Below are 23,322 nucleotides of genomic sequence, written 5' to 3' on the forward strand. Positions count from 1 at the left end.
TATGTTCAGTGTTTAGTGGATACACTATCAGGAGTCAGTGGATCTGCTATATTACTGGTACTTATTGGAGTGCTTGTGTTTAGTTAATTGTCTGTGTTTAGTATATTAACTAGCAGTGGTCAGTGTATCTATTACTGCTATAGTGAAGTGCCTGTGTTTACGTATCTATAATCAGTGTTCTGTATCTATAACTGCTGTAGTGAAGGGCCTGTGTTTACGTATCTATAATCAGTGTTCTGTGGACATTTCATGCTTTGTGAATATACTGCTCTATTCAATGGCTCCAATACCATTGTCTCCAAGATCTTGTGCCAGTGTTCATTCATTGGAATTGGCTAGGTCTTGCTGCACATTTTCGGTGGATCTGTGAATATTAGAGCTATTCTATGGACTGTAGATTGCCAGTAGTACCGGCTTCACTGTCGCTCAAGAGATGTCATTACTCATTACATATAGTCTGCCCCTCTGCATCCGTCTGTTCAATAGACCACACCTCTACAGGGGGGACTGCCCTTAAGTCAGACCTCCCGTTAGTCCGACCTGAGCTGTGGGTTACAAATCTCCCATGCAGCGGGTTACAAACCACCCGTGCTGCGGGTTACAAATCACTCGTGCTGCGGGTTACAAATCTCCCGTGCTGTGGGTTACAAATCAGTGAAATCACCCATGCAGCGGGTTACAAATCACTCGTGCTGCGGGTTACAAATCTCCCATGCTGTGGGTTACAAATCAGTGAAATCACCCATGCAGCGGGTTACAAATCACTCGTGCTGCGGGTTACAAATCACCCGTGCTGTGGGTTACAAATCACCCATGCAGCGGGTTACAAATCACTCGTGCTGCGGGTTACAAATCACCCGTGCTCCGGTTTCCAAATCACCCGTGGCTTCCTGTGAGGTTAGGGTTAGGGTTAGGTTAGGTTAAAAAAAATATGTATATAATATATGATATAGCAGGCCACTTCATGTTTTGGCTTATAACTCTTAAACCATAGCCAAGTTATCCCTTTGGATCATGAAGCAACTTTGAGTGACCTTGAAACAACGCAGAGCCTAAAAAAAACACCCATAGATGGTGTTATTAATGCTACAAATGTTTACAAATGCTACATATGTTTACACATATGTTCTTGTGAGTCATGTGACATTGACTATCAAACAGGATTTTAAAATAACGAGACCGACTGTTAAAACGTCTGACCAAAATAATCATACTACATGGAGTACATGCTAGTTAATTTGTTTAATTTCCCCAATATAGGCATTCATTAACACAGGGTAAGGGTCAGGTCACACATTTGATTGTCTAATTAATCTAAAGTTGTTGCATTCAGTTGAATCCATGTGTCACAAACAAGCAGTTGCACTGTCTGTGGTACAAACTATATTAGACCCCGTAGCTTCCTCGTGTCCTGCCAGCTGCGCCCCACAACTGACACAGTGTGCAGATTTGGTGAAGAGCTCACTTTTCTAGTTAAATCTATGGCCAGTAGTATAGGAATATGTACAGTGTTCTGTGAATCTGGTAACATTTAGCCTGACATGGCCAAACTAATATCACTGCGTAGATATTAGTCTGGAACTTCGGTGTGGAAGATTAATTTCCAAGGAGCGGTTGTGATTCAAACGTCACAGCAATGTCACTTTGAATAGTGGGCTCAGTTGGTCACCTACAACTCTGGGGTGAGCTAATTTTGTCTGGTTTTCAGGCTAGGTAACATAAGGTAAAACTTTGTGTCAGTCTTCAGTGGATCTACCTGTACATCCACGATTGTTTAGTGGAATCCAGTGCCATTGGCATATGGATCTATTACCACTATTCAGTGGAATCCAGTACCAGTGGTCAGTGGAGCTACAGTTTTACAGTATGACTATTCAGTGGAATCTTAGTGCCGTTCAGTTAAGAGCCACTATTAAAGTATGGAATCAGTGCCTTGTGCCCTTGTATAATGCATTAGTATTACTGCATCACTGCCATACCTGTATATAATCACAGCGAAGTAAACCCTCTCGCATTATTACAATATTGTGATTGTTTATGTTGTTGTGCTTCGTGCAGCCCTGGTAAATTATTCTGTGTGAGGGAGATGTGTTATGAAATCACAGGGGACCACATGTATTTTTTATTTCTCATTTTGCATTGAATTGTTTGCGTCTTGTGCCTCTGTGTGACTTTGTGAGATGGTGTGTGATGAAAGATTATAAGCAAGTAGAAAGATTCAGCATAAAGCACAGGAGACCCCTAACTTTTTATTGTTATTGTGCATTGTGTCTTGTGTACTGGGTCTGAATCTAGTTTGGTAAGTCTATGGAACAGACACATTCCTATTTTGTCATTGTGTGTGTGTGTGTGTGTGTGTGTGTGTGTGTGTGTGTGTGTGTGTGTGTGTGTGTGTGTGTGTGTGTGTGTGTGTGTGTGTGTGTGTGTGTGTGTGTGTGTGTGTGTGTGTGTGTGTGTGTGTGTGTGTGCATGTGCGCGCTCTCTGTCAGAAGCTCTCTGTCAGAAGCTTTTTCAAAGCTTTATCTTTTCTAGGAAAGGTTTTCACCAAGCCTGAATTCTTTTTTTGAGAGGAAAAAAAGGAGAATAAGATACTCGTTCATTCGGTTATTGAACTGAGCATCACCTAGGATAGTCTTTCTTGCGTAGATCGGAGATCTCTGCCTACTGAAACGTCTGAGGACATATAAATTCAGTGTAGGGATTAGAACTGGATAGAACTATTCAGACATTTTAAAACAAATTGCACTGAAGACCCAATACAAAGGACTAGGGTCCTTATTGGGGCAGTATCGGGATTGTTTTTCAGCGGTTCTAGCCCCAACATTGAATTTAGAATCTGTAACCAAATGGTAGCCGGAGATGTCTAATCATTTGGATAGGCAGACTATACCTAGTCTATACTATAGTAGTCCTAGTATATAGACCTGGGCATGTAAGTGTTCTATTGCAGTGGCTTTCAACCCTTTTCATTTCAAGGTCCATTATTTATTCAGCATTTGAGCCACGGACCTGCATTTGATGAGATTTATCCTCTCAGACCCACTTACAATTATGTTTCACCTCTGTTTTCTGGACTGGTTGGGACAGTGTCCTTCTGAGTAAAGGGGGAAAAACTCAAACTAAAACCACACACTGGCTCCCCGTTTCAGCCAGACTACTACAAGGTCCTGCTAACAACATCGATGTCGATGTCGATCAATGTCGATGTCGATCAATGTCGATCTGGCATATTCACCGATACCGATATAACCCGATATGACAAATAAGGGCCGACACCGATACTTTTCCGATACCGATACAGTATCGGGACATCTCTACCCAAAATGTAAGAATATTTTTTCTTTTTCACAATTCAATGCTGTATTGATGTTAGTACCATTAGGAGAGATAACAGGCAAGCATTGATGTAAAATAACAATTCTTCTACATTCTCTAATATTTTGTCGTCTTGAAAATTAAGTAATGTTCGTCAATAATTTAACTCTCAAGAGTTAAAGATCTATAAAGGTCCATTTGGTTACCTACTCTGCATCATTTAGCCCATTCTGACCGGGCACCCATTTTGGTGTCAGCATCATGTTATGCTTTAGCTATTTAAAAATAGCAGATCTACAAGCTCATATCGCGCCACCGAGTGGCGCGATACGAGCTTGTAGGTCTGCTATTTTTGAAAAATCGAAGAGCGACTGACATTTTTAGAATCTGATCTCAGGTCAGAATGGGTTCATCAGACCAGTGTGTGTCCGGCGGAAACCTCGTATGAATCTGATCTCAGGTCAGAATGGGTTAGCAGGGGACCACCTGGAACCGCCTGAAGGACCACTGCATGGTCCCCGGACAACTGGTTGAAAAGCACGGTTCTATTGTTTTGTACGGTCAGTCACTTGACAGCGTGTCAGTGTATTGATACTGAGTGGCCCACGTTTAAATAATTATTGTGGAATGGGACAGGATTCCGTTTAACCTGCCCAAATTGCCTCAGCCAGTCAAGGGACCTGAATGGCCACTGTGGGTTCTGTATTACTTGGATGTTTTTGAGGGTTTGGTTTAATTCCACTAAAACCTGGCACTAGATTCCACCGAATAATGTCACCTGATTACCTGATCACAGGACACTGATTACTGGCCGTAGATTTACCTGTGGTGAGCTCCTCGGTGCGCAGATCAGAAGTATTTTTGCATCGATTCATATTATGTATATATTTTTGTAATTATAAATTGATTGATTACTTGATTAATTGGAAAAGTAATCGATAGAATAATTGCTAAGCAAATAATCATGAGCTGAAACTGCACTTTAATTCCCGTCATTATCACGGAGTGGCATTACCTTTTTCTATGAGCATCTTCAGCTGGTGGCAGGGCTATATATTGATTGATTGTTTAATTGATTAACTGATTGATTGCTTGTATAACAACGATGACAACCAAATATCACTGCTAAAACAACTGTTTTTTGGGGGTTTTTACTTTTTTTTTTTTTTTTGTCCAGGAAATGAAAATTATACTCTTTTCAGGAAATGGAAAAACCTTATACATTTAAAACAAAGCAATACTGCCTCATCAAAGTTGGTATTGTGACTTTATATATTGTACAATCAATCTTAATTTCAGACTACAGGGTCCATAACAATCAACAATACAGGGGACAATACAACAGAAATTAAAAACAGCAACAACAAACATATGCAAAAATCTAAAAAAACATATATACAGACACTCTCACCAGTGTTTCCAGAAACGGGAAGAGTACCTGATGCTGCTCTTCTTATAGGCATGGTCAAAGTCATTATGATTTAATTGTTTGAGTCATTCAACCTCATCATAAAACTGTACATTAGATTCCTGAGAACAGCATCCAGAGTAGGAACACCACTGGTTACACGACTGGCACTTGTCCACCTCGGCAGCCTCAGCAGGATTCTGAGAGCATCATTATATGCCTCCCGCAACTTATTATATTTACTTTACTGTAGCTGCACCACAAGTGGGCAGTACACTGGGCGCATTCCTGTGCGTCTGGAACTTCCGCCCCCCACCTCCTCTCCTGTTTTAGATAACATGTTGGCTTGTGCATACAATTTACAATATTGTATCATCATCAAGATCACTGAGGTCATCCCTAATGATGTGACCCAGATATCTGACCCTGTCTACAACATTGAGCACCTTGTTGGCCAGATGAAAAGAGGGGAATGTTGCCTTTCCGATCCTCCTTAGTTTTCGTGATCATGACTATACTCTTTTTAGGATTAAACTTAAATATCAAACAGCAGTCCATAATCAGAGCACACATTCAGCAGCTGCTGTAGGCCAGCAGAGCAGGGAGATATGATGATCAGGTCATTCGCATACATCAGATGGTTAACGAGCCTCTCTCCCACCATACAGCCAGTCCTACACTTTCTGAGATGTGTAGCGAGTTTGTCCATATATAACCCATTCTGAACGGGCACCCATTTTGGTGTCGGCATCATGTTATGCTTTAGCTATTGAAAAATAGCAGATCTACAAGCTCATATCGCGCCACCGAGTGGCGCGATACGAGCTTGTAGGTCTGCTATTTTTGAAAAATCGAAGAGCGACTGACATTTTTAGAATCTGATCTCAGGTCAGAATGGGTTCATCAGACCAGTGTGTGTCCGGCGGAAACCTCGTTATGAATCTGATCTCAGGTCAGAATGGGATAAATTGACAAGCACAGGTAATAAAATCCCACCCTGTTTGACCCCATTAGTCACTAAAAAGGGCCCAGATATAGTATCCCATCTAACTTGCATGGTTTGATGGGAGTACCATAAATAGTAAAATACGTATTAAATAAGAAGGAACGCCTCTCTCTCCTAGCTTAGCAAACAGTTTCCCATGTCAATTACTTACATTTAGCAGACAGTTTGAGGGTCAAATATGGAGTTAAGAGGTTTTGTCCCAAAGCACGTTTTAATACTTTTCATTGGTTCCAATGTTTTGAGGGATGCTAGCCCCTCCTATGTCCAGCTTTGAGGGTTTGTGTGAACACAAACATTGAAGACAAAAGTGTGTAAACACAAACATTGAAGACAAAAATCACACCCGTGTGAAGTGAGGGGCACTCTTATCATCTTACAACATCGAGGAGGGAATTCGGTATAGCTCATGTTGCTATGATTAGGTGATGTAATGATGACGTAAAACAAACAGTGACAAAACAAACATTAAACCTGTAGGAGGGGCTAGCGCCCCTCAAATGTGTGTAAACACAAACATTGAAGACAAAAGTGAGGATGCAAATTGTGATTGGCCAGAATGAGATGATGTATGATGATAAGAGCGCCCCTCACTTCACACAGGTGTGATTTTTATAACCAACACTGATTTATGGAAAAATAAATCAAAAACCTCCGAAAATTGAGTTGGTTTCCTCCCGATACTAGCGACAACATAATTCTACAAATATAAAATATCAAGTGATGTACAGTTTGTGTAAAACAATTCATGAACAATTCATGGTGGCATTGTTTGTCGGCCTTTGCATCAGACTGTCCATCTCGACTGTCTCCATCCGTCACTTACTTTGGTCGCAAACAATATATCTTGGAAAGTAAACTACTGGTTGGAATGCCATTCATGTTATGTGAATCTTAATGCTCCCAGGAGGCTGAACCTGTTCATGACCTTTCCTCCAGCGCTCACAAGATATTTAATCTAAAAAGCAGATTTGTCATGAATCTTGCTGGGTACATTCATGCTCCCTGGCCTGGAGGACTAACCACACTGATTTTGGTGACTCAATGGCTTTTCTTCTAGGGTCACCTGTGGGCCAAAATGTCCAGTTGCACACAAAATATCTCGACAATGCTTGGGTAAGAGAAATGGAAAAGGATGAATTGCCACGAAACTTGCTGAGCGCATTTGCGCTCCCTTGAAGATGAACTCTAACCATTTGAGTGACCCCATGACCTTTCTGTTTGGACCACCCTCCATCATTTCCAAAATGTCCTGCATTGGTCTGTCAACCGGTTTTCATAAATAAACAAAACAGTAGCTTGTCCATCTTTTAGATTATTGCTGAAAAATAATTTTGTTGAACACAATCTTCAACAGTGAAAAAAGACATTCTAGATTCCTCATTAATTTGTTTTTGTTCTTGTTCTGTAGCTTTTTACAATAGGCTAACATAATGCTAATGCAGATATAGGTAATGTATGTACCCTTAAATGTAGTTACTGTGCTCAGCCTTTGGATATCAGCTTCAACACAATCACTTACAGTAACAGTTTAAAGACAATCTGTTACCTCCCGGTATCTGCAGATAGCATTATTATCATTCAAGGGCGAAAGGGCCTTTTTTTAATGTTTTAACCCACATTTTGTAACTCATTTTTTTCTGGGTGCTTTTTTCTGGGTTGGCTCTGCCAACCTCGGGAGAGCAAAGGACTGACCTTATGCTTCCTTCATATGAGGAGTCCAAGCCTGACAGGGGGGAGTTTCCCTGGTTGTGTTTGTGTCTGGGGACCAAGGCTACAATGCAGCCTGACAGCGTGTCGCAGGTTCGAGTCCGATCCCGACGACCTTTGCTGTCCTTTGGTGTCACTCCCCATCTCTCTCCCCATTTCCTGTCAGCCTGTCCTATCAATAATAAAGGCATAAAAGGCCCCAAAACTCATCCAGGGAAGATTGAGCATTGAGGCTCCTCTAGCCAGCGATCTACACTCTACAGTATATTGAGCCCTAACACTGAGAGAAGTCATTCACAGCCGTTTTGTCCTGCTCTCTCAACAGAATTAATTTCCAGAGCTGGAGTAATTGGGACCATAATAAGCCGTGAGGTTGAGGGCAGCACTTTGAAGACCTGCCACTCGCTGTGTATTTAATTACAAGTTGTCATGGCAACGACAACAGTTAAGATCACTTGTGGATTTTGGAAGCCAAAACAGCGGTTCTCTGTTTAATAAAGGTCCTATGTAGTGCTATCTTTTTCTTTCTTTTTTACTCACCGAGAGGCAGCTTGCTGCCAGCCTTACAAGACTCAAACCAAATAAGGCCCTGACAGTTTGACAGGTTCCATTCTTAAAGGGAAACATTGCTTATTTTGAACCTAAATGCTTATTTTGAACCTAAACACACACACACACACACACACACACACACACACACACACACACACACACACACACACACACAGCGCAACTCGTACGTGCACCCACTGACGCAAAAATAAATACTTTACCTTTAAGAACTGTGTTTTTCAACATAATGGCCTCAGTATTGACTTTATTTGTAATTGTTATGACAACCTTTTAGGTTGCATATGACTTAGTTGCATATAATTCAGATGGTGAGAGCGACACCTTATTATGGGTGACGGTTTACATAATCCATATTGTGAATGTGATAAACTGCCTTTTGTGATGCATTACAAAATGGATATAGTAGGCTACAGCAGATAATAGGAATGATCTTTCACTTGGTGATACAAGCGTGACATTTGGCATGAACATGCCTCTGGGTCACCTCTTTAACTTTTTTAACCGAGCCAACAAAAAATCCAATATGGCGGTCATTTTTCAAGATGGCCGCCAAATAAAAAAGGCCTTTTGTGGCGGTTCTGGACAACCATGGGTGCGGCCGACTCGAGACCGGGCACTGCACTCCCTGTGGGTGTGTGGAACGTGTGTATCGAATTTGAAGTCGGTGGGGCGAACGGTTCTCGAGTTACGTGGATTACAGATGTACACACGCACACAAAATTCGTGCAATATAGCAGATCATTGGAACGGTTGTTGTGATACAAGCGTGACATTTGTCATGAACCTTCCTTTGGGTCAACTCTTTAACTTTTTTAACCGAGCCATCCAAGAATCCAATATGGCGGTGCTATTTCAAGATGGCCGCCACATCTAATTGTTAGCCTATGTCTACATTTCTTACACATTTTTGGAAAAAGTTCACCATTATAGATAGATAGATAGATAGTTTATTTATTTATTTTTAATTTAAAAAAATATATATATATATTCTTTATATTTTTTTGTTATTTTTAGTTTTCATACTGAAAATGGTAGCATGCTAATGCTAAGTTAATGCTAATATGGTAGCATGCTAATGCTAACATAATAATGCTAACATGGTAATATGCTAGCATGCTAACATAGCATGCTAACATGATAATGCTAACATGCTAATTAGCATTAGAAATGGTAGCATTAGCATGCTACCATTTTCAGTATGAAAACAAAAAATAATGACAAAACAATAATACAAAAATATAAAGAATAAAAGAAATATATATATAAAAAAATTAAAAAAATATATCTATCTATCTATCTATAATGGTGAACTTTTTCCTAAAATTTGTAAGAAATGTAGACAGGCTAATATTTAGATGTGGCGGCCATCTTGAAATAGCACCGCCATATTGGATTCTTGGATGGCTTGGTTAAAAAAGTTAAAGAGGTGACCCAGAGGCAATCGTTCCAACTGCTATATTGCACGAATTTTGTGTGCGTGTGTACATCTGTAATCAACGTAACCCGAGAACCGTTCGCCCCACCGACTTCAAATTTGACACACACGTTCCACCTGGTCTCAAGTTGGCCACACCCATGGTTGTCCAGAACCGACACAAAAGGCCTTTTTTATTTGGCGGCCATCTTGAAAAATGACCGCCATATTGGATTTTTCGCTGGCTCGGTTAAAAAGGTTAAAGAGGTGACCCAGAGGCATGTTCATACCAAATTTCACGCTTGTATCACCAAGTGAAAGGTTCTCTCACAATATGGCTGTTAGCCGCTGTACTAATAGACATTTGTAGGCCTGTAGGCCAGGTCTTGTATCCTTCTGTATATCTGCCATGTTGACTTCATCGTCTGAATGTGAAATTGAATGTTTTCTTTGTTTTCCTATTATGATTTGACTTGTATAAAGACTTGTATAAGTCTCTTGTATTGTTGTTGTTTTGTTCTGCCATAGTGAAGCCAAAGACATATTTCCACATCTATTCTATTATGTTCAGAAAGAAATCACACACTCGTGTGAAGTCAGGGGCACAGCGAGGGCAGTATTTATTTATATCAGCCACATGACGTCTTACGTGCGTTTCTGTGAGTGTGCTCCATTCAAATTCCTCTTTCCTCTGCAGTCCTTCAACATTTCTTTCCTCTCCTTCCCTGTGTTTGCAGGTAGACCCCATGTTCACAGTGCCAGCTCCCCCGGCCCCTGGCCTGCACCCTGGCCCTCTAGGGGTGTCCCTGCCTTCAACTCCTTCCTTCTCCCTAGCTCCGGCCCTGCCCCTGTCCAGCCCCAAGCAGCTGGTGGTCAGGACGCGCTCCATCGGCACTAACACCCAGGATGGAGTGAGTGGAGGCGGAGGCTCTGTGGGTCTGGAAGGAGACGGGGCCTGCCTGGGGCCGTGCCAGCCGGGCACCAGCGTTAACCTGGAGGGCATCGTATGGCACGAGACTGACGAAGGTGAGGAGAGATGATGAGTTCACATTTCCACTTCTAGTTCACAACTTTAATTTGTCTGACTCCCACATAGGAAATTAGGTTTGCAGCAAGGCATCTATACAAAATATTCATATACACTGGAGCTGTTAAATGTGCAGGATAAATGTGTGTTTCATTTAGCCCATGTATGACCTGAAGGGAGCTCTCTAATACGGCATTGAAAGGGTGAATATAATGACATTCCATATGTTGATCCTTCCCCACCCGTCTTTCCGCTTCGATGTCTCCCTTTTGACTGATACATGTCCATTCAAACTCTAGACGGGAGCCCCCAAAGTTATTAGTGCAACTGCGCCCGGCAGCCAGCGAAAACTAGAGTTCTCAACGCGTCCGAAAATGAAGGCCCGGCCCTACCTGCATGGGCCCTCATCACACAAACTGTACACTCAAGACACTACCCCTGCTGCCACCCTTAGATTTCCATATGATCTGACCTGTTCTGACCTTCCATATGTCCATATGCCCCCCATACCAAAGCGCCAGTGCTCGCCCAGCAGTCTGCCGTCATCCAGGCGGATGCGTGTCGCTTCTCGCCCTCATATAATATAGCCTGTAAGACGCCGTCGTGCTGAAACAACAGAGCTTCTTAATACATAGTTAAGAAGATCCAGTCTTCTCCATTTATGGCTGCTGGGCAAGCACTGGCGCTTTGGCATGGGATCAACTTTGACCAAAAATACATGCAATGAATGCGTTCTTGAATGTAGAGTTGCAGATCTATCATTCTGGAGATCAATCATTCTGTTGAGCTGGTCGAGTCATCATTGTGATGCGAGAACATCATTGTGATGTCAGAACAGGCGAGCTCCATACAGTATATGGAGATGTAGGGGTTTGATGAGGGCAGATCAACATATGGAATGAATTCTGTACTGGCCATATACAGAGCGTGTCTTGAGTGTACAGGGTTTGATGAGGTCAGATCAACATATGGAATGAATTCTGTATTGGCCATATATGGAGCGTGTCACAAGGTGTGACTGACGGACTGACGGACTGACTGACGGGAGATGCACAGTGGAGGTGGGTGGGGTAAGGGGAGGTCTACAATACCTGGATGTTTTCGAAGAAGGAGCCAAAGTATCCCGGAATTGAGCATTGTCTCCCGAACTCCCGAAGAGAAGTGTAAACCTTCCGAAACATGTACTGAAATTGGTATTGGTAACCCCCCTGCAACGTCATGTGGCCGGCCAAGCCTATCGTCTTTTTATGTTCGCGCTATGTATGTATGACCCCAGTGACGTCATGTGGCAGCCACAGTAGTATGTATGTATGACCCCAGTGACGTCATGTGGCAGCCACAGTAGTATGTATGTATGACCCCAGTGACGTCATGTGGCAGCCACAGTAGTATGTACTGTATGTATGACCCCAGTGACGTCATGTGGCAGCCACAGTAGTATGTATGTATGACCCCAGTGACGTCATGTGGCAGCCACAGTAGTATGTATGTATGACCCCAGTGACGTCATGTGGCAGCCACAGTAGTATGTACTGTATGTATGACCCCAGTGACGTCATGTGGCAGCCACAGTAGTATGTATGTATGACCCCAGTGACGTCATGTGGCAGCCACAGTAGTATGTTTGTATGACCCCAGTAACGTCATGTGGCAGCCACAGTAGTATGTTTGTATGACCCCAGTAACGTCATGTGGCAGCCACAGTAGTATGTATGTTTGACCCCAGTGACGTCATGTGGCAGCCACAGTGACGTCATGTGGCAGCCACAGTATGTATATGTATGACCCCAGTGACGTCATGTGGCAGCCACGCCCACAGTTGGCGCCCCTCACTTCACACAAGTAGCATACTGGCGTTTTTGCACAGCTTTGTGTGTTTGTGTGTACGAGCACGGAATCTGCTCAGCTGATTGGCTGAGCACGGAATGTTATGTATGATGATGATATATGATGATAAAAGCGCCCCACACTTCATACATGTGATTTTTAAGGGGCGTTATCCGCTTCTATAAACAGCTTTTGTCCCCACATGTCTCAAGATTTGCCATTGACCACGGTAAGAGAATTCCGTTCAAATGTCTGCTAAATTTTGTCCCCGCCCGTCTCAAGTTTTGCCATTGACGATGAACGGAGAAATTACGTCAGAATTCCGCTAAATATGACGTAAATTAAACATCAATTAAACATTGTATCCTGGTTAAATAATTTCACACAGGTGTTTAATACATCTTCATTCAACGATTATTAGCTTAAATGTATACTGTGCTGGATTTGCCCACTTGAAGTAACAATTTTATACTATTCATACTGCTCTATTATTATGGCCTAGCAGTTGTTTAACAACCACATTACAATGCCAATTGCAATGCACTGCATGTCCCTCTGGATTATAATGATGATAAGGATTACTTTATTTGGATAGCACTTTTCCTAACAAAGTTACAAAGTGCTTTTTTTTTTTTTAAGAATTCAAGGCACTGTTGTTGCCATAGCTGCTCGGGTTGGGCATTTTAGCAGGTGGCCAACTGCAAAAGCCTGATTGCCCTGGGTAATGAGCCAAGTTTTTGGAACAACCAGGAGGGCTTTAGAGAATCTAAGGCTTATAAGGGACCAGCATTTCCGGAATTAACTGTCCGTGCAGGGCTTTAAAAATGATCCGTATAAATCTTAAAATCGCTTCTGAAGCTCACAGGCATCCAGAAGAGCAGCCAAGATGAGATGTGATTTTGTCATGTTTCTTAGTATTAGTTAACAGTCTAGCAGCAGAACTCTTTACCAATTGGAGACAGGATATATATATATATTATTTTGCTGAGGCCAGACTATTATGTCATGGTTATGGCATCACAGCCATTGATCACAGCTATTTGTTATGGGATAGATCTTATACTTAAAACCATGCAGCCGTCCCTTACGTTTATTGGAAGAATGTCAATTATAAACACACTTTGCAAGTTGATTTGTCTGGCGACCAGCAGAAAAATGCTACACAGCACACCTTTAAAATAAAATGGATGAAGTTGTCTTCAAGAACAAAAAATGAGTTCTTGCCGGTAAGCTTCACCGATGTAATATGTATATGTAATATGTCACTAATAAATATCTTGTCTGTCTGCAGTGCACAACTGCAGTGCTTTGCCAACCACAGGGCGTCTGGTGTGAGGTGTTGAGTTGTAGTCCAACCACAGGGCGTCTGGTGTGAGGTGTTGAGTTGTAGTCCAACCACAGGGCGTCTGGTGTGAGGTGTTGCGTTGTAGTCCAACCACAGGGCGTCTGGTGTGAGGTGTTGAGTTGTAGTCCAACCACAGGGCGTCTGGTGTGAGGTGTTGAGTTGTAGTCCAACCACAGGGCGTCTGGTGTGAGGTGTTGCGTTGTAGTCCAACCACAGGGCGTCTGGTGTGAGGTGTTGAGTTGTAGTCCAACCACAGGGCGTCTGGTGTGAGGTGTTGCGTTGTAGTCCAACCACAGGGCGTCTGGTGTGAGGTGTTGAGTTGTAGTCCAACCACAGGGCGTCTGGTGTGAGGTGTTGAGTTGTAGTCCAACCCAGGGCGTCTGGTGTGAGGTGTTGAGTTGTAGTCCAACCACAGGGCGTCTGGTGTGAGGTGTTGAGTTGTAGTCCAACCACAGGGCGTCTGGTGTGAGGTGTTGAGTTGTAGTCCAACCATAGGGCGTCTGGTGTGAGGTGTCCCAATCTTCCGCCGTAGCCTGAAAACCCACCTTTTCAGACTCCATCATGGCCCATAGCACTTACCCTAACCCCTTAGATAGCATTTCTGTTGGCTTAGATAGCATTTGACACAGACTTATAGCATGTTATGTAGACAGCACTATAATTGTATTGTATATAGTCATAGCACGCCATAGTACATATGTATAACATAGTAGTGAATATATATAGTTTATTATGTATAGTGTATGTATAGTTTCATCATATAGATATTCCACTGTTACCTTCTTAGCTTACGCATGTTTCATGATAAATGCTTTTATGTGATGTATTCCCATGCTTTTGTTCTTGCTTAAATGTAAGTCGCTCTGGATTAAGAGCGTCTGCTAAATGCCTAAATTGTAAATTGTAAATTGTAAATTGTGTTGAGTTGTAGTCCAACCATAGGGCGTCTGGTGTGAGGTGTTGAGTTGTAGTCCAACCACAGGGCGTCTGGTGTGAGGTGTTGAGTTGTAGTCTAACCATAGGGCGTCTGGTGTGAGGTGTTGAGTTGTAGTCCAACCATAGGGCGTCTGGTGTGAGGTGTTGAGTTGTAGTCCAACCATAGGGCGTCTGGTGTGAGGTGTTGAGTTGTAGTCTAACCATAGAGCGTCTGGTGTGAGGTGTTGAGTTGTAGTCCAACCACAGGGCGTCTGGTGTGAGGTGTTGAGTTGTAGTCCAACCACAGGGCGTCTGGTGTGAGGTGTTGAGTTGTAGTCCAGGCCCAGTGGTAATTAACATGGAGCGCTGCTCTTCACCCTGGCAACAAACACACGCACGCACACACGCACGCACAAAGCCACGCACGCACACACGCAGAATTTGGACTGTTTTCTGCAAGACATTACTCTATAAGCCATATCTCCAAAACTGGTGGGTTAAACTGAACAACCAATATGTCAATTTTAAGCTATTATTTCCTGCTCTCATATGGCATGAAAAAACAACAGAAAAAATATATAGTAATAATAATATTCAATGACTTAGGGACTGATCGTTATTTAACAAAGGTTGGTATGGTGCAAAAAAGGGGGGGGGGGGTCATTAAACAATTTTTTGAGCCTGAGGGGGGGATATGTTTATTTTTATTTTGGATTAGGGGGGGTTGTACAACTTTATTTTGCTGAATTTTCTATTTAAAAAACGCTTTGATTATTTTGTTTTTCATAGTGTTTTACTCCTAGCTATATAAAGTTGACCCTGTGTGGCGAGTGTACTTGGTATCTTCCATGTGTGCGCAACTGGGCATGCAAATAGAACAGATCTACAAGCTAACAACGTGTTGCTTGGTGACACGTTGTGAGCTTGTAGATCTGTTCTACCAGCAAAGGTCCCTCCCCCGGCCGCTGATGTAGTTTGCCCCGTCTGACTTCAAAACAGCGCGGGACATATTGATTCTGCATGCGTTCATGATATTTCCAGTAGAAAAAGCGAAAAAAGTTTCAAGCTATGAACCGCAATGTTTGAATTGCGGGCCAGCAGCAGCAGGCTGAAAAGAGCCAGTGTTGTCGGTGTCAGAGAGGAGGAAGGCGAGGATCTAGCAGCAGGCTGACAGCACCGCTGCTGAAGATGCAACAATAATAATAATGTTGCGGCTGAGGTCATGGAAGACGTAACGATATCATATAAACTTCTCAGAAGTTACTGTTGGTGACTCAAGTTGCTTGTTAACGACCTCCACATAGAAAGTAGCACAACATCACAGGAACACCTTAGCCCTACCGTAGGAACACCTACGGTAGGGCTGGTCTAAAAGCAGCTGTCATCATGTGCATCTTTGCGCACTCGCATTGCAATGTTGGATTGTTGCCTGGTGTGTGCGTCACGTCATAGTAGCCTACTTGTGTTTTGGCCGCGGTGCCATGTAGCCTACTTTTGTCTGCGTATGTGGTTGTAATAGACTAAAGAAAGAGTTTAACTATTCGGTGGTGCCTGGCTGGCTAAATGGGGGTCATGCCCATGTTCCCTCAGCCCTATGTTCCCTCAGCCCTATGTTCCCCCATTCCAAAACAGACCCTATGTTCCCTCAGCCCTATGTTCCCTCAGCCCTACGTATGTTCTCCTATTACAAAACAGACCCTATGTTCCCTCAGCCCTATGTTCCCTCAGCCCTATGTTCCCCCATTCCAAAACAGACCCTATGTTCCCTCAGCCCTATGTTCCCTCAATCCAATATGTGCAAGTGTAATAAATGTAATAGTGTAATAAGTATAATAGTGTGATAGTGTAATAAGTATAATAGTGTATAGTGCAATACAGACAGCATTTTATTTCCCAATGAAATTGGCTGACAGCTTGTCTCGTCTCATCATAATGGGGGGGGGGGATGAGGAAAAATAAAAAAATGAAATCACATCTGCACCACCACCCCCTGGTGGATAAATAACGATCAGTCCCTTAGCCTCGGTCAGACACCGTCACATATCTTGTGATCTTGTAGATAGTCTATTTCCGGCAAAGATACAGAGACAAAAAGCTAAGGGGCCTAGACCCCCGGACTCCTCGGATTCCGGTCAATGACGTATATAAGTATAAAGAGGTTAATTGAACTGTGAAATAAATCCAATCTTACTGTGTTGAATAGATAGAACGCAGCTCAGATTCCCACATGGATCAGAGAGATGCAGTGGAAAGAAGAAAGAGGGGCTGGAGGGAGGGGGATTGAGGGAAAAGGAGGCCAGGCAGTAGAAAAGCTGGGAACATGGACAGTGCATAATACATACATATACTCTAGCTCTGAATAGAGCAGACAGAACTGAGAGAGAGAGAGAGAGAGAGATGGAGCAGTAGGGAGATTGGGGGGGGGGGGGGGTATTTTGTCTGTCTTTGGAAGGAAAGATGCAGGTGTGCATGTATTGGGGGAGTGAGATACACTGTGAGAGAGTGAAAGGAATGAAGAATGAGAGAAGATGAGGGACAAGCTAGGCTCGGAGAACAATAAAAGCAATACAACATTTTTTAGAGAGAGCAAAAAAAAAGAAATTCCAGTCCCTTTCATCATGAGTGATCGGCCTTGCCACTCTGACTATTCTTCAGACGACATTGTGATATGTGAGCCCCATCCTCTGGTGGCGGAGGGACACGGGGCTGACACTGTATGAATATTGATTAAGTGGAATGCTAATTGAAGAGCTTCGGGGCTTGATGAGCCCAAATTAAATGACAATTTGCGCCGCTCAGAGGCTTTACAGAACCTCTCTTTCTGTGTGGCTCTGTGGCTCTCTGCTTCCCCCAACATTTATACATACACACATTTTGCACTCAAAGGACCACAATGGAAATACGCATTGTACATGCATGTATATGCATTTTGTCAATATAATCAGTCAATTAAGCGAGCAAGTGAGCGATCGATCAACCTGTCTGTCTGTCTGTCTGTCTGTCTGTCTGTCTGTCTGTCTGTCTGTCTGTCTGTCTGTCTGTCTGTCTGTTGTTAATTTGTTACACTGTCTCATGAGTCTGTCATTCAGTGTCTCTCTTCCTTTGTCTGTCAGCCTGTCTGTTTTGTCTTTTTTCTGTTTTCTGTCAAGACCGGACAATTATTCCATGCTAATAATATTTCCATTCTAATGTGTGTCAGGGGCCCAGCGTCAGCTGTTGTTTGATTTCCATTGGTCTTTTGTCACAGAGAACAGATTTTCTGTGAGGAAACAGGATTATTTTTATTATCCAAGTTGGGGTGCATACTTTACTCGTTTAGACGAGTCATATTGGTTAGACATGGGTTAAGGTTATGTAACACACATGATTTAGTGGATTACAGTATAACCCTAACATATAGAGACAAGCTACAGTTGCCTTATATGTGTGCTTTTGCCTAAGAACTAAATCTAAAGTTACTATGTTTAGTGACCCTGTCTGAAACCTAACCACTGAGTAGTGCAGAGATTTGTTAAGCTATCTAAAAATCACTAGATATCAGAGACAGAGTGACATGTGGTTCCACCAATCAGCAGTCAGTTTAGGCCTGGCTGATATGCTGTCCCAGCCACACAGCAACCTGTTGAAGCAGTGATTACCATCTACCTGCAGTGCTGCACTAATCAAGCCCAATTGAACTGAGTCAGTTCAGCTGTTGAGGTTAGAGAGAGAAAGACAGCCAAACAGCAGTGCACAGCACATGAGAAGAGCACAGAACAGAGAGAAAAAGTGTGATACTAGAAGAGTTTTATGAGCACAAACCACAGCGAAGCAAGGTAACTCACCACATCTTATGAGTTAATTTAAGAGTAACAAATAATTGGAAATTACTTTGGTTTTTGATGAGTGGTATTGTTTATTTCTAGAAACCATTGTGGATTCACTGGGGCAGCCATTGCATTGTTTGTGCCCAGCCTGTTTCACACAGAATCGGTGAGACAGTTCATTTAATTTCAATGAAGGGATATTGTTATTTTTGCACTTTGCAAGTGAACACTTTGAGAGTGTAATACTACTAAGAAGAAGTTTATGTTTGTTTGTTAATGGTTTTTTTCAATATAACTGCCGGCAATCATTTAACATTTAACCTCCTTGTGTCTGAGTCTCATTTAAGCACTCCCCATAGCTCCAGCAGTCGAACCTACACAATAACTAGTCCAGATTTTGCTATAGTGCCTTATAGGTGCTACAAGTTACTCATAGAAGTGTCACTCGCCCCGTTTGGCACAAGTTGGTATTACAATTGGCGAGCTAGCCAGGAGCTATGTTGGATGCTTAATTGTCACTTAATTGGTTATTATTGATTTGCAACGGGTTACATTCAAAATCTGAGTCCAAACCTAATACAGTCAAAATGGAAATTGTGATGAAAGAATCGATCAAAATCCCCAACTCTGTAATAGTTAATGGGATAACAGGTACATCTGCTGATGATGAGGTCGTTACTTATCTTCAGAAACATGGTGAAATTAACAGATTCTTTACCATTAATGACAAAAACTCAGATTTCCACCACCACTTGATAGCAGAGTTTAAATGTGGCACTGCCATGGAAACATTAGAGCCCCTGCTGCCGTTTCAGTTGAAACATTCCAATCAAGATGCAGTTGTTTACGAAATACAGAGCTTGGCAAGTGTTTATACGTTAAATGCCCGTGTTAATGCTACCAAAACATACATGGACGAGTTGCGTGCAATTGCCCGCTTGAGTGGAAATTCTCTTGAGCAAATGCTGAAAGAAGAACTTGAAAATCTTGCATTGTCTTCCACTCCTCGTAAACAAATTGACCCGTCTTCTCCAAGTTCACACCCTTCTGATCCTACAGTCCTTGAATCACATGATGCAACTAAAAACCTGACCGACTCCCTCTCAATATCAGCTACGGCTCAGGGCACAATACCGCCCACAATTGATTTAAATCCACCCAACGTGCAACGAGTGGTGGTCGAACATATTGTTCGCAGTAGTGGAACCTCATCACACTTCACTACACCAAGTAGGCTTCGTGCCTTTTCAGGGAAAGTTCCCCGACCCACCAACGAAGCAGATTATGACACCTGGCGCACAAGCGTTGAAGTCCTTATTAAGGATCCATGTTTCTGACTTGCAGTGCACACACCGCATACTTGACAGCCTACTTCCACCTGCTGCAGAGTTAATCAAGCATCTAGGCCCACAGGCTCAACCCTCTGCCTATCTTGAACTACTTGATTCGGCCTATGGAACGGTTGAAGATGGTGATGAACTATACGCGAGATTCATGAGCACATTGATGGATTCTAATGAAAAGCCGTCTGCATTTCTACAAAGATTGCAGGTGTGTCTGAGCCTGACTATGCGGCGCGGTGGTGTGTCTGCACAAGAATTTGACAAGCAACTCCTAAAGCAGTTCTGCCGCGGCTGCTGGGATAATGCCCTAATAACTGACCTCCAGCTGGGAAAAAGAAAGGAGTCTCCACCTTCCTTCCCAGAACTCTTGCTGATGCTAAGAACAGAAGAAGACATACAGGCTGCGAAAGTGAGCCGTATGAGACAGCACTTGGGCACAGTCCAGCCTGCTCCTAGTGTCACTAAGCAGCGTACAATGTCTCATCTACAAACAGCACATGCCACTGCTGAGTCTGATCATGTCACTGAATTTGAGATGCTGAAAAAACAAATGGCAGACCTCAGCGCCCAGCTGAGTAGCATGAAAAATGAGAGACAAAAACAGAAACCGAAACAAGAAAAAGCTCAGTCCTCTGCAGCAAGTGCTGAGGCCCGACCTCCAAAAAATAAAGAAAGCAAACAGCAGAGACCTTCTCCCAAGACTAACAGCAAGCCACGCCCTTGGTATTGTTTTCAATGCGGTGAGGATGGTCACATCAAATCTGCTTGTGACAATGAGCCTGATCCTGTCCTTGTAGCTGCCAAGAAAAAGCAGTTGAGACAAAAACAGTCCATGTGGGAAACCACTAATGGCCCGGATGACGAGACCCATTTAAACTGAATGCTGCTTCCATCGAGGGACATATGGGAGCAACAACAGATAAATGTCGTCCCAGACCAAACAAACCTAACCTGAAACGAGTTCAGGCTAAAGAGCAGTCTATACAAATTCCAAAGGGCCTCATTGGAAATAAAACTACAGCCCAAGTGGTTATTAAAGGCAATGACACCAACTGTCTTTTGGATACGGGGTCCCAAGTGACAACTATACCCCAGTCTTTCTATGAAGACCATCTCTCAGACTTGACTATTCATCCACTACATGGTCTACTTGACGTGGAGGGTGCCAATGGTGAATCAGTCCCCTACTTAGGATACATAGAGCTCCTCATCACTTTCCCTAAAGACTTTGTAGGCTCTGATATTGAAGTTCATACCTTGGCTTTGGTTATTCCCCACCTCCGCTCTGCAAGCCAAGAACAGGTGCTTATCGGCACAAACACTCTTGACGTGCTTTATGCAGACTTCTCTGCTGACCAGAACCTCTCTACTTTCCAGCCGTCAGCGTATGGCTACCGAGCTGTTCTGAAAATACTCAGACTGCGTCAGAGTATCTCCAGTGATACCCTTGGCGGGGTGAAGATGCAAGGAAAGAACCCTGAAATTGTCCCTGCAGGACAGACCGTCGTTCTGGAGGGAACAGTTAACTTGTGTAATGCTCACACTGAGAAGTATGTCATTTTGGAAGAACCATCAGCCTCTTCCTTACCTGGTGGCCTACTGGTTTCGACAAGCCTAGTGAGTGTGCCAACAAAACAACCCTGCCGGTTACCTGTTGTGCTGAAAAATGAAACTGATCATGACATTGTCATACCGCCCAGAACAGTACTGGCAGATGTTAATGCCGTAGTGCGAGTGCTTCACAAAGAACAGACTGTGAAGGATCCAAACTCACCTGACGTGCAGACAGAGTCCAGTCAACATGCAAAGTTGAGCTTTGATTTTGGAGATTCCCCCTTACCTGCCGAATGGAAGGAAAGAGCAACACAAATGCTAAATTCCATGCCGGAAGTCTTCTCCCAACATGACCTGGATTTTGGTCAGACAGATAAGGTCAAGCACCATATCAAGCTCAACGATGAGACACCGTTTAAGTACAGAGGCCGTCCCATACATCCACATGATGTGGATGCAGTGAGGAAACACCTTCAGGAACTTCTCGACTCAGGCGTGATACGAGAATCAGAGTCCCCATTTGCTTCCCCCATTGTAGTCGTAAGGAAGAAGAATGGTTCCGTTCGTCTTTGCATAGACTACAGGAAGCTAAACCTTCAAACCATCAAGGACGCGTATGCCCTTCCAAAGCTGGAGGAGGCGTTCTCTGCGCTGGCTGGATCAAAATGGTTCTCTGTTCTCGACTTAAAGTCGGGATACTACCAAATAGACATGGAAGAATCCGACAAACAGAAAACAGCGTTTGTTTGCCCATTAGGATTTTGGGAATTCAACAGAATGCCCCAGGGAATCACTAATGCTCCATCAACATTCCAGCGACTTATGGAGAAGTGTATGGGAGACATGAACCTAAAGGAGGTTTTAGTGTTCATTGATGACCTGATCATTTTCTCATCATCCTTGGAAGAACATGAGAAGCGCCTCAAGCATGTACTACAGAGACTGAAGGAGTATGGATTGAAGCTGGCTCCAGAAAAATGTAAATTTTTCCAGACCTCAGTGAGATACCTTGGTCATATAGTCTCAGAGCAGGGTGTGGAAACGGACTCTGAGAAGATCAATGCGTTAACAACGTGGCCTGTCCCTACCGTCCTGAAGGAACTTCGGTCCTTTCTAGGATTCGCAGGATATTACAGACGGTACATAAAGGGTTACTCCGACATCGTCAAGCCCCTTAACGAGCTAACCTCTGGATATCCACCGACTGCAAAGGGAAGAAAGAAACCTGACAAAGGTGCAAGCACAGAGTACCACAACCCAAAAGAGTCTTTCGGTCAAAGGTGGACACCTCGTTGCCAGGAAGCCTTTGAACTGATAATCCAAAAACTGATATCGGCTCCGGTTTTGGGCTTTGCAGACCCCCAGATTCCTTACATCCTACATACTGATGCTAGTACAGTTGGCTTGGGGGCTGCATTGTACCAAGTTCAGGATGGCCAACCGAGAGTCATAGCTTTTGCAAGCCGAGGACTATCAAAGAGTGAAACCAAGTACCCAGCGCATAAACTTGAATTCTTGGCCCTCAAGTGGGCAGTCACTGATAAATTCGCTGACTACTTATATGGAACAGACTTCACGGTGGTAACCGACAGCAACCCCCTGACTTATGTCCTAACATCGGCCAAACTCGATGCAACAAGTTACAGGTGGCTGTCTGCCCTTTCCACCTATTCCTTCCAACTCCAGTACAGAGCTGGCAAGCTAAACCTTGATGCTGATGCATTGTCTCGCCGCTCTCATGGTATTCCGGAGGATGACCCAACATCACGAAAGGAGAGTGAAAGAATCCAGAAGTTCACAGATTATCACCTAAGTGATGCCGAACATTCAAACACTGTACCTCAAGATGTGGTCCAAGCCATATGTGAACGGCACATTGTCACCGTTACTGAAGGCAACGATGCCGAAATGCCTAGTCCCGGGTTAGCTTTAGTTGAATCCCTTGCTCATAATTCTACGGCTATTCCAGACAGCTTCCAGGACGAACAAGTTGATGGTTTTCCTCTAATCCCCTCTCTCTCTGAGGAAGAGTTGAGAGAAAAGCAGCGATTCGATCCTGCAATCAATGAGGTTATCGTTCAG

At 43.3% G+C, this 23,322-nt stretch overlaps 1 protein-coding gene across 1 annotated transcript in view; it reads left to right on the forward strand.

Annotated features, from left to right (window-relative positions):
- Positions 1-23,322, forward strand: part of znf608 (zinc finger protein 608) — a 51,964-nt gene that overhangs the window by 12,575 nt on the left and 16,067 nt on the right. Inside the window, exon 2 of the mRNA XM_083784807.1 lies at positions 10,161-10,449. Within this exon, the coding sequence (XP_083640933.1) occupies positions 10,161-10,449 (289 nt within the window). The remainder of the gene's footprint in view (positions 1-10,160; positions 10,450-23,322) is intronic.

The sequence above is a fragment of the Protomyctophum parallelum genome (assembly GCF_964188405.1).
Source record: "Protomyctophum parallelum genome assembly, chromosome: 15".
NCBI lineage: Eukaryota > Metazoa > Chordata > Actinopteri > Myctophiformes > Myctophidae > Protomyctophum > Protomyctophum parallelum.